The following is a 15,202-nucleotide window of genomic DNA, read 5'->3' as shown; positions in this document are numbered from 1 at the left end:
GGAGGATGGACCCTTAGATGATGACCAGTGGGTTCATGCCTGTGGGGCTTCACTGGTTGTTCCAGTATTTGAACACTTCACAATGGTTGTAAATGGCTACTGACCACAGCTCCTGAGTGCCCACACCTCCCTGACCTCTGACCCAGGGGACCCCAGTCCCTGTGCTCCATGCCCACTGGTCGGCACCCGTGCCACCCCGGATGAAATACGGCTCTGACCCCATTCTCACCATCCTCAAAGCTGCAGTTCTCCCCACACTCCGTGGCCTCCTCGTCGATGGGGTACGGGGTGGTGGTCTCCTCGCTCTTCACGGTGGGTCCCAACGTCTCAACCGTGGGCCTTGAGTCTGCGTAAAGGCAAGGGAAGGGAGTGAAGCCCAGCAGGAGGAAGGCGCCGAAGACCAAGTTTCCTCTCTATGCGTGGGGCTTTTAGAGAAGGAGTGAAAGGAGAGCAAAGACGCTCACACGTCTCTGAGTCACCCGTGTGCTGTCAGGGAAGCAGGGGGCATCGCCTGAGCAGAGGGAGAATGGGTCCCGAGTCTCAGAAATAGCCTCAGAGAGGCACGACACAACCCCACGCCTTTACTCCACTGCAGACGCCCGTGGCCGGCACAAGAGGCCGTGGAGACAGGAATGGATGCGGGCGATGCTGACCCCAAGTCAGGGCTCACGGTGGTCCGGGTGTTCTGGTTAAGACAGAGCGAGGGCGGTGCACTCGCGAAATGAACGATGCCCACCAAAAATGGTTCGGAAAAATCTCGGTCTTGATGAAGTGAGCTCTGCTCTGTGGAGAAGGCCTACCCGTGCCTCGCCCTGTGGGTGGCTGCCCATGGGCCCTCCCGGCTCACCCCTGCCTTGGGGGGAATAGGCCTTCTCTTTTCAGCCTCCTCTGAGTCCGAGAGAACTTTTTTGAGCCAAAGCTAACCAGACCCAGGAGCCCACCTATAACAAGACAGTCTGAGCACAATCATTGAGGCCGTACTCGAAGCCAGGCAGCCAGGGAGGTGTGACCCCAGACACTGCAGTTTGCGTTTGCACAAAACTGAATGGAAAGGAATATGGATTCAAAGGGATCCAGACTCCACTTGGTGGAAGAAATTTGGGGCTGTGCCATCAGGTCAGGGTGTGGCAAATCCCAATGCTGCCTGGATCCCAACGGCCACCGTCAGGGAGGATGGCTGCCAGGGGCTGGGAGAGTCAAGTGTGGGAGGGAAGGTGGCAGAGGGATCTTGCGTGCCTGATTTACAGGAGGCCACCGTCACTGGCTCCAGTAGATTGAGGTTCTGAGGGGAGGTGGCCCAGGGTGGCCAGATATTGCAAAAAAATTTTTTTTTCCCCACATGAAGCCAAAATTCCCCACGGAAAATCTCCAGAGTTGTCAATGTTGGCAACTTATTCAAAACTTATTCAAATACTAACAAGTAGCAGGCACTAGAACGGCGGGGCCAAGCCTGGCTGCAGGCAGACAGTTCTAACTCGGCTCTGGGTGACTCATTCATCCATCCATCCATTTGTCTGTTTGCTCAAGCCAGTCATTCATTCAGCAGCCATTTATGAAATGAATGAAACCATGAGTCAGCCGCTGGGTGGGGTAAAGGAGAGGTCTGGTAACCCGTGTTCAAGCCCATGTGTTGTGGGGTGGGGTCTTCACCCCAGAGTCGCCCTCCAACAGACTCCCCGAATCAGCCCGGGCATTGTTCCTCGCATTTCTATACATCTTCCTTTGCGCCATTGTGCGTGATTTGGCTCCTTTGTCAGGCACCCTTCAGGATACCATTTCATAGAGCCAGGAGCTGAAGGAAATCGCTACAGACGCTGAATAGCTTTTTCACGGTCGACTTCCCACCTTTCTGCTATTAAACACAACACACCTAACCTTTCATGCTTCCCTTTGCGGAGTCTGCCTCTTGCTCATGGTAAACAGCAAACAACCTCAAAGAGTCCTAATTTGTAAGTTCAAATTTGTCACTGTGTCGTGGAATCTCAAACTCAATTGTAAAGCAAACTGTGGGCAGCAAGCTGAGAAGGAACCATTTGAAACACAAACGAGCAGGTGAAGCGGCCCTCTCAATATTGAGCTGCAGCAACCCAACTCAGCCCCATATTTTTCCTGTTATCCTTTTGGGGTGGGAATGTAGAAGTGAACTGAAGATGAGTTGCAGAAATGAATGGAAATTTGAGAAGCAACAAAGCCGCCTGACCTAGGAGACCAGTTTCTGGAACTATTAGGTAGCCAAATGGGTAACCTGGCTGGTGGGGACCATGGGAAACCTGGGGGCGCAGGGACCGGCGAGGCACGGAGAGCCAGGGCCGGGCATGTGGAGGACGGGAGGGAGCCACAGCCGGCCTCCTGTCCAGGGCGTTTGTACTGGGCGTGCAGAGGTAACTGCCCCTGGAGCTCAGCAGTCCCACAATTGAAACCAGATGTCACAGACTTCAAAGGCAAGGAACCGGGGCAGAGGGTGACGAGCCCCAACTCCCATCTTCCCAGGAATGGACAGGCAGGACTTTGAAATGAGAAACCTGTTGCTGACCATCGCCAGTGTAATTTGGGCCAGGCTGGGGTGGGGAGCAAGAAGCGGAAAAGCCATTAGCAACTATCCAGGTAGTCATAAAGCAGGGCCAGCCTGGAAGAGGGCAGAGGAGGGGAGGGAAGGATGAGCCAGCCCCCAGCCAGGGAGAGACCTCTGCAAGTGGCTTCCTCTCCCTGGGACTCAGTTTCCCCATCTGTGAAAGAGGCATTGGCCTAGATCTGCAAGGGTTTCAAACTGTATGTCACACTCATTGGCAGGTTGTGGGATCAATCTAATGGGTCATTTCTAGCATTTTGAGATACGGATGATGATCTCCAGTGTGCACCCACACGTAAGCAGGAGCTCTCCTTTGGGAACCTTCCCTTCCAGTTACATTTACGTATTGTAACAGGTATTATTAGGAGCATCCACTATTTTCCTGAAATCTTATAACAACCCCAGGGGCGTAGATATACTGTTATGATCCCTGTTTCTCAGCTAAGATGCTCAGAGGCCAGGGATCTTGTCTGAGGCGATGCAGCCAGCCATCGGCAGGGGCAGGCCCATACTTGGCAATCCATGAGCGTGCGTGTGTGCACGCTCACATGTACGTGCTTGTAAGTCACGTGGGTCATGATACAAATTTATTTTAAATTGTGGATGATGGTCAAGACATTTGAAAGCCAGTGGCCTGGAAGCTCCTGGGTCTCTTGCACCCTCTGAATCTGGGGAGGCCATTGATGAAGCCAGCTCATGTCACTGTAGGAAGGGCCCTCAGCTCCTGCAGGGGGACGGTGACCCACACGCAGCTGGCCGCAGGGAAACCTGGCTCTACCCGACACACTGGGGAGTAACCGTGGTCACCGGGGCTGCCTCCAGCCCCAAGGTGAGAGAGGCCACTCCTCCTCTGCACATCCTAGTGACACAGGAGCACCCCCCCTCCCCCGCCCCCAGGGGCCCAAAGGACTTCTGGGACAGGCCCTTACGAATCCTGCACGATGTCCCACCCGGTGACTGCTGACAGGTGTGGCAGAGACAGAAAAAGGGAGATCCTGGGGGCCTGGCGGGGCGGGCAGTGCTGCTCCTGCTGGCGCTGGTGCTTGCCTCCGGGTCTCCCCGAGCTCCTTCCGGCTGGCAGGGAGTGAGCTCTGCTGCCAGCTCAGCCGAGGGAGCGGGCCCAACTCAGGGGACAGGGCCCTTCCTGGGGAACAAGAAGGGTGGGCCTGATCCTGCAAGGGGGATTAGATGTGCTCCAGCCCGGGCCGCCTGGGGCGCGGGGATGAGCAAGCCTCCTGCACACACGGGGAGAAGTCCTGGTCTGGTCAGCTCCCCCTCAACAGGGTCCCTCCTGAGCAAATAGATGCCTTTCACAGATGTGGCTTCAAAATGAAAATGGTCTCTTCGCCACTGACATCTGGAGGCCAGATTCAGACATAAACCAATTACTCTATTATCGTGAGGGGTTTTTTCCTTCCTAAATCAACAGCCCCGGCCCTCTGGCCTGACGAGTCCGGGTCTAATTGAATTCGGGTTGGGTGGTGTGTGATTATGCTTTGCTTTTGAGATCCTCGGGTTGGAGAACAGCAGTGATCCTTTAAATGAGACGAAGCGTGTCCCCTGAGAAACTGTCCGAGACCAGAGGCTGCAGCGCCGCGGTCAGGGCTGGAGAGCACGGCGGGCCCGGCGGGGAGGAGCCAGGGGTCTGCAGGGTTTGGGGCTGACACGACTTCCCCAGGGTGGCTGCCCCCTCTGCCCCCATCCACGTCATGGTCTGACCGCCTCCCAGGGCCCCCAGGAAGCCAGGGCCTTACCTGTCCAGTCACAGCCCAGCACTTCCAGCCGCATCCCAATGCCCGCCGGCGACCACCTCTCGGGGTACACCCGCACATACTGCGCTGGGACGGGGTCGAACCTCCGGAGGTCGGGGGTGTCGTAGTGCATGTTCCCTTCGAAGAGCTGCAGGGGAGACAGGCCGCTGAGCCCTTCTGCAGGGCCCCACTCACTGCTGCCCTTCGTCTGCTCCTCCTGCCCCCAACATCCGACCAGAAGGCAGCGTCATAGCTGACCCCTGGCCCCTGGACATCACCATCCATGGCCAGAAGGCAGCATCATAGCTGACCCCTCGTCCCTGGACATCACCATCCATGGCCAGAAGGCAGCAGCATAGCTGACCCCTCGTCCCTGGACATCACCATCCATGGTCAGAAGGCAGCATCATAGCTGACCCCTCGTCCCTGGACATCACCATCCATGGCCAGAAGGCAGCATCATAGCTGACCCCTCGTCCCTGGACATCACCATCCATGGCCAGAAGGCAGCAGCATAGCTGACCCCTCGTCCCTGGACATCACCATCCACAGGAGCGCCCCTCTCAGACCAAGGTTTCCATTCATTTGGAAGGTGGTTAGAGACCCAGAAGCAGAGAAAAGAGGGAGCAGGCGAAAGTGGAGTCATCAGGATCTGCCTTCTCTCCTGGGACTGAAACCGAGGGCTCTGGAAAGAACGAGGCTTGACCGAGTCCCACGCGGGACTCAGGCAGAGAGAAGAAAGTAGTGTAGGCTGCCTCCCCGTTCTGAAGTTCTGTTTAGTAGGAAAAGAAGTGCTAATTCTAGTTCTTCTTCTTCATTTTTTTTTTGAGGAAGATTAGCCCTGAGCTAACTGCTGCCAATCCTCCTCTTTTTGCTGAGGAAGACTGGCCCTGAGCTAACATCTGTGCCCATCTTCCTGTACTTTATATGTGGGACGCCTACCACAGCATGGCTTGAGAAGCGGTGCCATGTCCACACCCGGGATCTGAACCGGTGAACCCTGGGCCGCCCAAAAGGAACGTGTGAACCTAACCGCTGCGCCACCGGGCCGGCCCCTCGAGTTCTTCTAATGCCTGAAAGTCCAGCTTTAGAAAGTCCCAGCTGACTGGTGGCTCCCGGCTCACTGAGGGGCTGAAGGAAAGTGATGTCCCTTCTCCAGGTTAACAACAACGTCCTTGAGTCAGGACAGTCTGAGACGTGCGCCCCAAGCCTTTGTTTAGTGGAGGCTGTTCCGTCAACAGAAACCTCACCTAGAGCCCCAGTACATAGCACTGGGGGCAGTGGGGCTGCCCTGGTGGGAGGGCAGAGTCACTGATTCAGGGAAGGTTGGTGTGGGACAGCCAGGGGCTGTGCCGATTAGCAGCCAGGAATGTGGCAGGACCAGCCCATTTTGCAGGACGCCCTGGGTTCACAACTCCAAAAGGGGGCACTGCCTGGAAGGGCAGGCTCTGACCCTGCTCCTCCCACGATCGTCTCCTTCCCAGGCCCCCAGCACGGGTAGGAAGAGCCAGGGTCAGCAATCCCTGGGGAAGCCTGTGGTCCAACTTCTGCTCCATCCACTGAAGGGTCCGGTTACCAAGCCCTGAGCCTTTCCAAGCCTCAGGAATCGTGAGCTGGGAGTTTACAGCAGCGTCACAAACCCTCCAACCCAGCCCCCCACTCTGCACCATGGATGGAAACGTGCTGAGCAACGTGAGAGCTGTGCCACGGCCCCGTCCTCGTGGGGCCTGCCCTTCCAAGGGGATGACTGAGACATGGGGGTGGGAACGCTGGCCGCCCAGGAGGCTGGCCTGAGAGGGACAGAGGTGGTGTCTTGTCCCTTCCTGGGCTCCCCCTGTGGAGGGCTGACCTTCGCTCCGCCAATGGCAGAGGGGTGGCTGCCCCTGCCTGCGCTCCTGGCCCGGAGTGAGCTCCTCTGTGAGCTCCTCTTGGCTCTCCCCACTCAGTACCAGAGGCAGGAAAGATCTAAGAGTCAAGATGAGGAGCACACAGAGGATGCAGCAACACTCGGAAAAACACAGTTGTTTTTGGAAGCAATTCCATAGTTTCTATAGTTTAGCCTCCAAAAACCACATCCCCTTTGGATGTCTGGCCAGTCCCAAGGAAACTTTATCTGGAAGAGGTGTGAGGAAGGCATGCTGAGTAGCGGTTGGGCGCCTGGGCTCTGGAGTCAGAACGGTGTCTGACCATGGGCTCAGCTGCAGCTGCGCCGTGTGACCCTGGGTGTGACAGCAAGCCTCAATTTTGTCGTCTCTAAAATGGGAGTGACAAAAGGGTCCACCTTCTAGCAACGTTGTGAGGATTAAAATAAGGCACTTGGCAGAGTGCCCAGCACAACGTAATCTCTCATTAATATTTGGTTTATTGGATTATAGGTGTTGGGTGATGAATGTCCAGATGGGAAGTCAGCACCCCCAACTTAACCTCCCCGTTTGGGGTAAGGTTGCCGAGTACCCCAGGCACGGCCTACCTTTGGCTGCTGGGTCCTGGGGTCCTGGACATACTCCCAGTCCTTGCCGTTCAGGCTGTAGGAGACTTTGAACTTGCGCACAAACGCCCTGGCCTCCACAGCAGTGATGCTGTCTCCTCCACGGGCCCCCTGGATGATGACACCTTTCACCGTCTTGGGGGCTCCTAGGTCCACCTGAAGCCACTCCTCGCCCGGCTGGGCCTGAGGGATCCGAGGGAACCAGCCTGAGCGGCTGCTGACCAGGCGGGCGGCACTGGGGGTCCAGAGGTACTCGCGGGTGGAGGAGGCCGAGATCTGAGAGTCGGCGATGAGGCCCGAGAGCATCCCCAGCATGTTGGAACAGGGGGCGTCTGTGGAGAGGGGAGGGAGACACAGAGGTCGTGAGTGGCACCCTACCGACTGGGACCACCCGCAGGAGCAGAGTAAAAGAGCGCAGCTATCAATCACGGTGAATTGGCACTGATTTCTTCGAGATTTGAGGCGGCAGAGCACTGTGGTTAGGAGCCAGACTGGGAGCCAGGCTGCCTGGGTTTATATTTGCCATGCCACTTACTAGCTGCACGGCCTTGGGCAAATGGTGGAATCACTCTGTGCCTCGATGTCCCCAGGTCTAAATGGGAAAACAGCAGCACCTGTCTCTTGGGGGTGGTTGCGAGGACTCCGTTAGTTACTGTATAAAAGCTCGTGGCAGGGTGCCTGGCACGTCCAAGCATCTCAGGCTGTTAGCTGAGGACGCTCGTATCCTTGTTGGTAACACCAGTCCCCACGGACCCTCCCAGGGGCAGGGAGCACAGGGGAACCCCACTGAGTATTGTTTCCTGGGTGAATGTTTTCCCAGCTAGATGGAAACGTTCCCCGGGCCAGGTCGTCCCTTCCACTGTGTCATCACAGCTCTCACCTGTCTTGGGTGCTTCTCTCATGCTGTTCCCACCAGCCAAAATGCTCTTCCCCTCAGGCATCACCAGACTAACCTTTATCAGCTCCCAACTTAAGTGTCACACCCCAGGAAAAGCCGTCCCCAAACTTTCAATCAAGAGACAGTGAGGTCCCCGGTCACTCTTTCTCACAGCACCCTGTCCTTTCCCTGCACACATGCATCTCGGTTTATGATTATCCAGCCTTGTCCCCCAGCCTGAAGGTTCCACCACGTCAGAGAGGCCCTCTGCTCTGCTCACTTGGCTGGTGCAGGCTCGGGTGGGGCCCTGCACACAGCAGGCCGCCAGTGTCTGCGGGGCGAATAAGTGAGTGGACAATGCACGCACAAGGGGCATCAGGTGGGGCAGGGTCTACCGTCGGGGTGCATTAAACACTTGTAAACTGAGTTCCAGATCAAATGATCCTCCAGCTGGCCCCTTTCCTTCAAGTCCACTGGTTCTCTCCTTTCAATCTTCTAGAAAACGAGTCTTAACTGAGTTCTCACTGGGTTGCCTGTGCTGGCCTGGAACAGCAATGGGAAAGGAACAGATCACAGGCCCCCAGGTGGCATCGGGACGAACCACTCCCATAAGTCGGAAGCGGGTCTCTGTGTAAAGGGGACAAGAGTGTAGAACGCGTACTGAGCAAACGTGGACTCAGTTCCTGGCTCTGCCACCTCCTGGTCGGGTGATTTGGGGCGAGCCGTCTCGCCTCTTTGAGTCTCGGTTTTCTGTTCCACTCACCTCACAGGGTTGTTAGGGTAGTGAGATGTTGTAGAAGAAAGGGACGTGGAAAATTAGAGAATGTACAAACGCAAGGGGTTTTAACTAGAAGCTTAAAACAGGGTCCCATGGGGAGCCCTCGCCACCAGAGCTGAAACAGCCAGGGGACAGGGTGGGGGTGGCTGTGCCCTGAAGACCGTCCGGCACCAAAGCGGCAGCTTGCCTGCTCCGAGCTGAGTCCATAGCTCGGTTCAGACTGTCCACACACGGCTGGGACTGGTCCAGAGCATCATCTCCCGTCCAGATCACCACACCGGCCTCCTCCTGCTGTCCCAGCACCCTCTCTGTCCTTCCAATCTGTCCTCCACCTCGTGCCCTTGGGGTCTCAGTTCACACTCCGCACCCACCACGCCCTTTCTCTTCTGGTCCCACCTGCCGCAGTGCCATTGAGCAAGCTGTGACCAGCGCCTGGTGCACCTTCCCTCCCCTCTGCACCAGCTAATGCTGTGTGCCCTCTGCCTCAGCTCAGTCGCCACCTCCTCAAGGATGTCTCCCGGACCTCCTGCACTGGGTCAAGTGTCCTACAATGCTCTTTGTCATGGTTTTGATTTTACGTTAATTTATAGGTTTGTTTGTTTATGACCCTGTCTTCCTAACTCGTCCGGACAACCACACAGAACCGGTCTGTGGGGCTCGTCACTGTGTCCACAGCGCCGTGCAGAGCTCTGGGGCCGAGCCGAGGAAGCAGTGTCACTTGAGAGCAGAGGCTCTGAATTCCAACCCTGGCTCTATGCTTTAGTGGCTGGGTGACCTGTCTCCGAGTCCCGGTTCCTCCTCCGTAAAGTGGAGAGAATGATAATGCCTGCCCCAGAGTCCTCAGGAGGCTTGTAAAAGATAACACACCTTGAGCGCTTAGAACGGAACCTGGCACACAGTCAGCATTCAACAAACATTGACTAGTAGAAATAGCAGCTGCTTAATAAATACATACTGAATGAATGAGAGAATGAATGAATGAAAAGAACTCTGCTAGGACTTGAGTCCTTGAGCCAGTCCTTCTGGAAAGGCCACGTGGTACAATCACGCTGTCTGCAGAGGGTTGAGAGACGGAGCAGAGCCCAGGACACAGGCAGCTCCCCACCCTCCCAGGGCCCCACCTCACCTGTGACCCTGCAGCCGAAGAGCTCGAGCCGGAGGGCGATGCCGGAGTGCCAGGTCTGCGGGCGGATCCTGACGAACCTGGTGAGCAGCGGCGTGTGGAGCCTGTTCAGAACCACCTCCGTGGCATCGTTGTTGGCTTGGAAGACCTGTAACAGGAGATGCAAACGGCGATCTTAAAATCCCTGTGTGTAGTTCAGCGGCTCGAGCCGTCTTTGAAGTGGGTGCAGAAGTTCTGCTGAGCTTTATTTCCTTCAAGCTTAAAAACAATCAGCGGTTTTGTTGTTTGGGGCTTTTTGAGAAACACCATGAAAAAAACATTTAATTTCTCACACTGCTCTAACTTGAAAACAATAAATGGTCTTCACAAAAACGTTTGGAGGGAAGGAAAATTTTGCCTTTGGGCTGAGAGCAAGCAGAGGAGGCGCCTGGAAAACGAAAACACTTTCAGACGCTCAGAGAGAGGGGACAAAAGTGGACTATCCTTTAAAAATGGAGCGGAAATATCATCTTTTAGGGCTGGCGGCCCTCACCCACTAGCTTGAACTTGACTCTCCCTCTTCCTCATGTTGCAAGCATACAGGAATATTTGCAGGGTATTTTATAATTATAATGTGCTTCCCAATTGTCTTTTTCATTATTTAGAGGCCTCCATGCTCCAGGAACAGCGAGAGGATGGGGGCACCGTCTACCCCCAATGCCCCGTGTCAATCGACACTGTCTCCGTTCTCTCTGGTCTTTGTTGCAGGGTCAGGGTTGCAGACAGTCCCTCGGAGTCCCTCTGGCAGTGGTCCCACCCTGCAATGAAATCTATCCTTGTCCCCATCTGACCAATGCGTCTCTGATGGGAGGAAAGGCTTTTCGGAGAAGCCTCTAACCCAACATGGTAGGAGCAAGTCCTAGCTTACCAGATGGCCCGAATCAATAATGCCACATGGACATTATGCTGTCGTGTGCTCTCCATCAAAAAAAAAAAGGAGCTGGAACAAGTATATGTGAGCTTCTCTTGGTTTCCCTGGATAAGGGTGGAAGGAAAGACCAACTAACCAACCATCGCTTATAAATCATAAGTGTCACAGCTGCAACAACCAGGTGACCATAGATCTACGCACAGCCAACTCGGAAACAACCGGCAATTTCTCCAGATGCCTCAGCTCACGCGACCTGTAACCTGTGAGGTGTTTGAGCACTGCCAGCCCGGGACAAGAGGAATGGGGAAACTGGTCTATTTGAGGACTTTTGAGCCAGATGCTGTGCAAACACAACCACCTCTACCACACCCCAGGAGCTCAGCAGTGTTCTTTCCACTTTGTTGATGAGGACACTGAGGCTCAGAGATGTCTGTCTGGATCCAAAACCCTTGCCACGGTTCCTAGGTTGACTCTCATCCTTTTAACACATTTGCAGCATTTATGTTGGTGGCTAGGAATCATGGAGCCCTGTAGGTCTCCACGCATGGCTTGAGTAGAGGTGCTGTCTGGTAATGTGTTCCCAGCGCTTTTATAATCCCCACTTAGGATGCTCTGGGTAACTGCAAAGAGCAGCCCGAAGCTTAGAGCTAACTAACAGTGTGGTCCTTTCTTCCCACTAACTGTAACCATGAACTCTGCCATGTGGCAACCTTGAACCCTTCACGGTTCCCACTTGCCAAAGTCAAAAGTTAGAGGCATTTAATAGCACACCACTGACAGTGGGGTGGAGAGTAAGAGACATCACACCTTTTGCAACCAAATGAAGAGAAGTGTTTGGCTGAAGATGAAGAGAGGAAAGGAGAGGAGGAAGCTGGCTTTCAGCAGCCCGCCATCTTCAGTTTAAACCATTGTACCTGGTGCTCAGCCCACTGAATCCAGGGCAGCTCCCACCCAGCCTGCTGCTCCCTCTGCTCCCCAGGGAGCCACTGCCTGGTCCTAAGGCCACCAGTCTCCACTCTGCAGCCTCGCTGACCGCTGGGAGCACAGAGGCAGGAATGCCTGACCACTCCTCTCGCAGGTTCGATATGGCTGCTTCCAGCTCAGAGACTGAGGACAAAGAGAGGCGAGAAGACCCACAGAGAAGGCGAAGGACCCAGGGAGCAGAAGGAACGAGGGCTAGAGCTGGCCGCCTGGAGAAGGCCCACGGAGAGGCCTGACTCTGCAGACGGCTGACTGGAGGGACAGGGCCCAGGGAGGTCCTGGCTCTGCTGTGCCACTCCCTGGCTCTGCTGTGCCTATACAGAGCTCCGAGGAGAGGGGTGGAGGAGATGAACGGGGAGAAAGAGATTAATGGGTTCTCCTACAATTCAGCACAAGGGGGCTTTTTGTTTGTTTTCTGTTTTGTTTTGGCAAAGAAGAGGCAAATGCAGTACTTGGCTTATTTTGGACCGTGCTGTGAGCGGTGGGGGCCACCACTGGCCTGCTCCCTGAGGATGGTGATGTGACCGTGTGTGGCCTCCGTCAGGAGACGCCGAGAGCTCACACGGGGGGCTGGATTTCCGTGTGAGTACATGATGGGAGCGTTGAGTGGATGTGAACTTTAACACAGCTGCTAATCCACAGCACACATACCACGCTGGTACCGTTTAGAAACACAGCACGCATTATGTGTTTTTAATATCCAATTTTGTCTTATCTGACTCCTTCATTTCTCAGCCTTGGCAGAAACACCAAGAAACCTTTTCTCCTTCTCCTCAGTAAGGAAATGACTGTGTCTCTGAATGCATTCAGGAGGCTGGCGTGTGCGTGGGTGTGGCTGCATGCTGGCTGGGGGTGCACACTTGCATGCGTACATGTCCAGGGAGGGGGTTGGTCTTCCCAGGGGTGCATGTGGCCACAGGCCTTGTGAGCACCCAGGTCTCTGCCCGCAGCGGCGTCAGTCAGAGCGGAGGCAAGCGCATGGCTTACGTATCACAGGCCCTCTGCCTGGCTGCTCAGACTGCACTGCACTCTGCCCTCCCTCTCTCCCACCCTGGATCCAAATGAAGGCTCCTCAACGCGGCCTCAAGTCAAGTGCCACATCTCAGAGCCTCCATCCTTCCAGGTTTCTTGTTCACTCTTGACCTTGTGCTCGTGTCTGCCCTCTGTTCTCTGGACCCTGTGCCTAAGGAACACCATCTTCCCTTTAGTAAACTTTTTGTACACCTCTCACTCTGAGCATGGCCTAGCGGGAAAAGCCCAAACATCACTGAGCCAGGAGCAGGACGCAGACCCTGCAGCTAATTCACTCAAATGTGCGGGCGAACATCCCCACCTCTCCCAGGCCCGATTTCCTCCTCGATTAAATGAGGGGATGTATGAACTGATCTGTACGGTCCTTTCTGGAGCCCAGGTTCTAAGGTTTTCTTCTCGAGACCATCCAGTCTAGAACCGCCCGGCTGGGTCCCCTCTGTAACAGGGCATCTTGTGCCCATTGCCCTCATAGTTTCAGCGGTCGTGTGAACGGGGCTGTGGATCCTGACACACTTCAGATGGTGCCCAGGACACACGGCGAGTGCCCACTCAGAGTGAGAAAAACCTTGCTCATGTTTTGGTTCAATAACAGTTCAAATTATTAGTATCAGAGAGTAATGAATAACAACACCTTAGTCTTTACATTTTGTCTTTCACCCAAAGATATCAAAGTGCAATTTATGAAAATCCATTTTTAATGAAATATTAAGCAGTTTCTATTTCTCCTGACCCAATGGACGTATGAGGTCTCTATTTTCTCCCTGCGTCTCCCTATTTATAGCTGGTAAATGCTATCATATATTATACATCTTTACGACTTTCTCAATGCTTCTGTGGTTTCGGAACCACCCTTCACATGTTTTCTGATCAAATTCTCTGAGATGGATTCTTGGCTTCCAGTCCAGGCGTTGCAAGGGATGGGGCTGTGTGAGTGGGAATCGGTTCTATTCCCTATTCTCTGCCGACTCACTGAATCGCTACAGGCAAATCAATCCACCTTAGATACCTTGGTTTCTCCTTCAAGAAAATAAAGTCAATAACAGGCCTGCAGACTGACACTCAAGTCTACCAGCCCGGCCGGCTCCAGCGCCTGCACAGCACCCAGCACAGATGTTGGAGCGTGGCCACGTCACAGGTAACAGAGGAGTATCTGTCCAACTGGGAGAGTTCAAGTGCTGGAGGCCACTGACTTTCAAGTCCCGCCTTGAGGCCGGAAATCTTCAGGCCATTACTTCCCAGAGGTGTCCCTAAAGCTGGGAAGGCTCAGTGGATTGCCAGCGTACGGGACACCCAGGTAAGCACGTATCAAACGTGATGATCAATTACAGCATCTGCTTTAGACGCTGGATGTCACAGATGGTACACATTTTTGTTAATTTTAAAAGAAAAACGCTAGTATGGTTGCTTTACCACCCAGAGGAAAATGAGAAGTGTGTTCAGGTGACTCTAGCTTTCTTAAGAGGCAGGGACAGTGTTGATTATGCTGCAGTTATTAAAAAGAAGTATATATACATAGGGGTGTGTGTGTACACATATACACGTGTATATATATATATATATATGAAGTATATATATATGTGTATATATATATATATGTTGAACATAAAGATTTCTTTGAGTGCATCTCTGTAACCAAGTTTAAAAAATGATTCAGGGTACATAGTGGTTTGGATAATCCATTTGGTGCGGCGCTGAATTCTTGACACAAACCAGCCCTTTTCAATCGACTCCTGAGCCCTTCGGTTTATTTGCAGTAAGACAGAGTCTGAAACAGCCACACTTCACGGGTGCTCCGATTTGCACCTCTGGGATGGGCACTGCCAATTAAATTGGCCGCTACCCAACATGCCAGTTTAGTTACTATCTACACCCCACCCAGGAAAAGAAAGTCAACCTGTTTTGACCAAGCCTGTAGCTCATACACAGCTAATACTGGGTAAAACAAAAGAAACAATATGTATAACCCAATAAGAAACTTCTTGCCAGAAAGCATTGTTGACAGTTGTTGAGGTCATCTTTCCTCTGATTTCCCCCATTTCCAGTCGCAGCCACCTCTCCCTGTGGACGCTCTGTCTGTCCTCTTTGGAGAACGTGTCCTCCACTGGGGCACAGTGGAGGGCAGCCAGCATTTGGCCTGCGCCCCTTGGAGGCCTCGGGGCAGGGGCCTTCCTGCCAGGTCCAAACCCCTCTCCCTTGCACCATCAACCTCTGCCAGCCACATCCAGGGCCTGGGACAGTGTGGACGCTCACAGCTATCAGAGTCCTCGAGCCCCTGGGTGGAGAGAGGCAGTGCGGCTCTGTGGCCTCCCCGCCATGGAATCTTCCTCCGCTTTGGTGGGCAGACGAGGCCCCGCTGATGCGCGAGGCCTCCCACCTGAGAAGGCCTCTGGCACTCTGTCTGCACGCACCTGCCCTTCGTTACATGTGTGTGACCTACAGTTTATTTCCGCTTTGCTGTAAATATCTGAACGCAGCCAGCTCCAGGGAATGCAAAGAAAGCAGGACGTTTTTCAAAGACAACACAGTGCAGGAGCCCTGAGGTAGAAATTGTGCAGATCTGCTGCTGCTGCTTCATTTTTTTTTTTTTTAATAAATATTTCCCTCCACTAATAAATGTTTCATTGCATCCCAGGTTCTCCTCTTCAATCTGCTTGGCACAGACACTCAGGGAGGAGGGGAACAGAGCAGGCAGA

General features: G+C 54.1%; 1 protein-coding gene across 4 annotated transcripts in view; it reads right to left on the bottom strand.

Moving 5' to 3' along the window:
* Positions 1-15,202, bottom strand: part of NRP2 (neuropilin 2) — a 112,887-nt gene that overhangs the window by 47,528 nt on the left and 50,157 nt on the right. For all 4 annotated transcript variants that reach the window (XM_070241694.1, XM_001505114.6, XM_005601698.4 and 1 more), the window contains exons 8-11: positions 9,590-9,734; positions 6,791-7,140; positions 4,324-4,468; positions 230-346 (exon numbers count right to left, since the gene is read on the bottom strand). In XM_070241694.1, coding sequence (XP_070097795.1) covers positions 230-346; positions 4,324-4,468; positions 6,791-7,140; positions 9,590-9,734 — 757 coding nt within the window. The remainder of the gene's footprint in view (positions 1-229; positions 347-4,323; positions 4,469-6,790; positions 7,141-9,589; positions 9,735-15,202) is intronic.

The sequence above is a fragment of the Equus caballus genome, chromosome 18, assembly GCF_041296265.1.
Source record: "Equus caballus isolate H_3958 breed thoroughbred chromosome 18, TB-T2T, whole genome shotgun sequence".
Classification (NCBI taxonomy): domain Eukaryota; kingdom Metazoa; phylum Chordata; class Mammalia; order Perissodactyla; family Equidae; genus Equus; species Equus caballus.
Note: the sequence above shows the minus strand (reverse complement) of the source record. Positions and strands in the feature narration are given on the sequence as shown.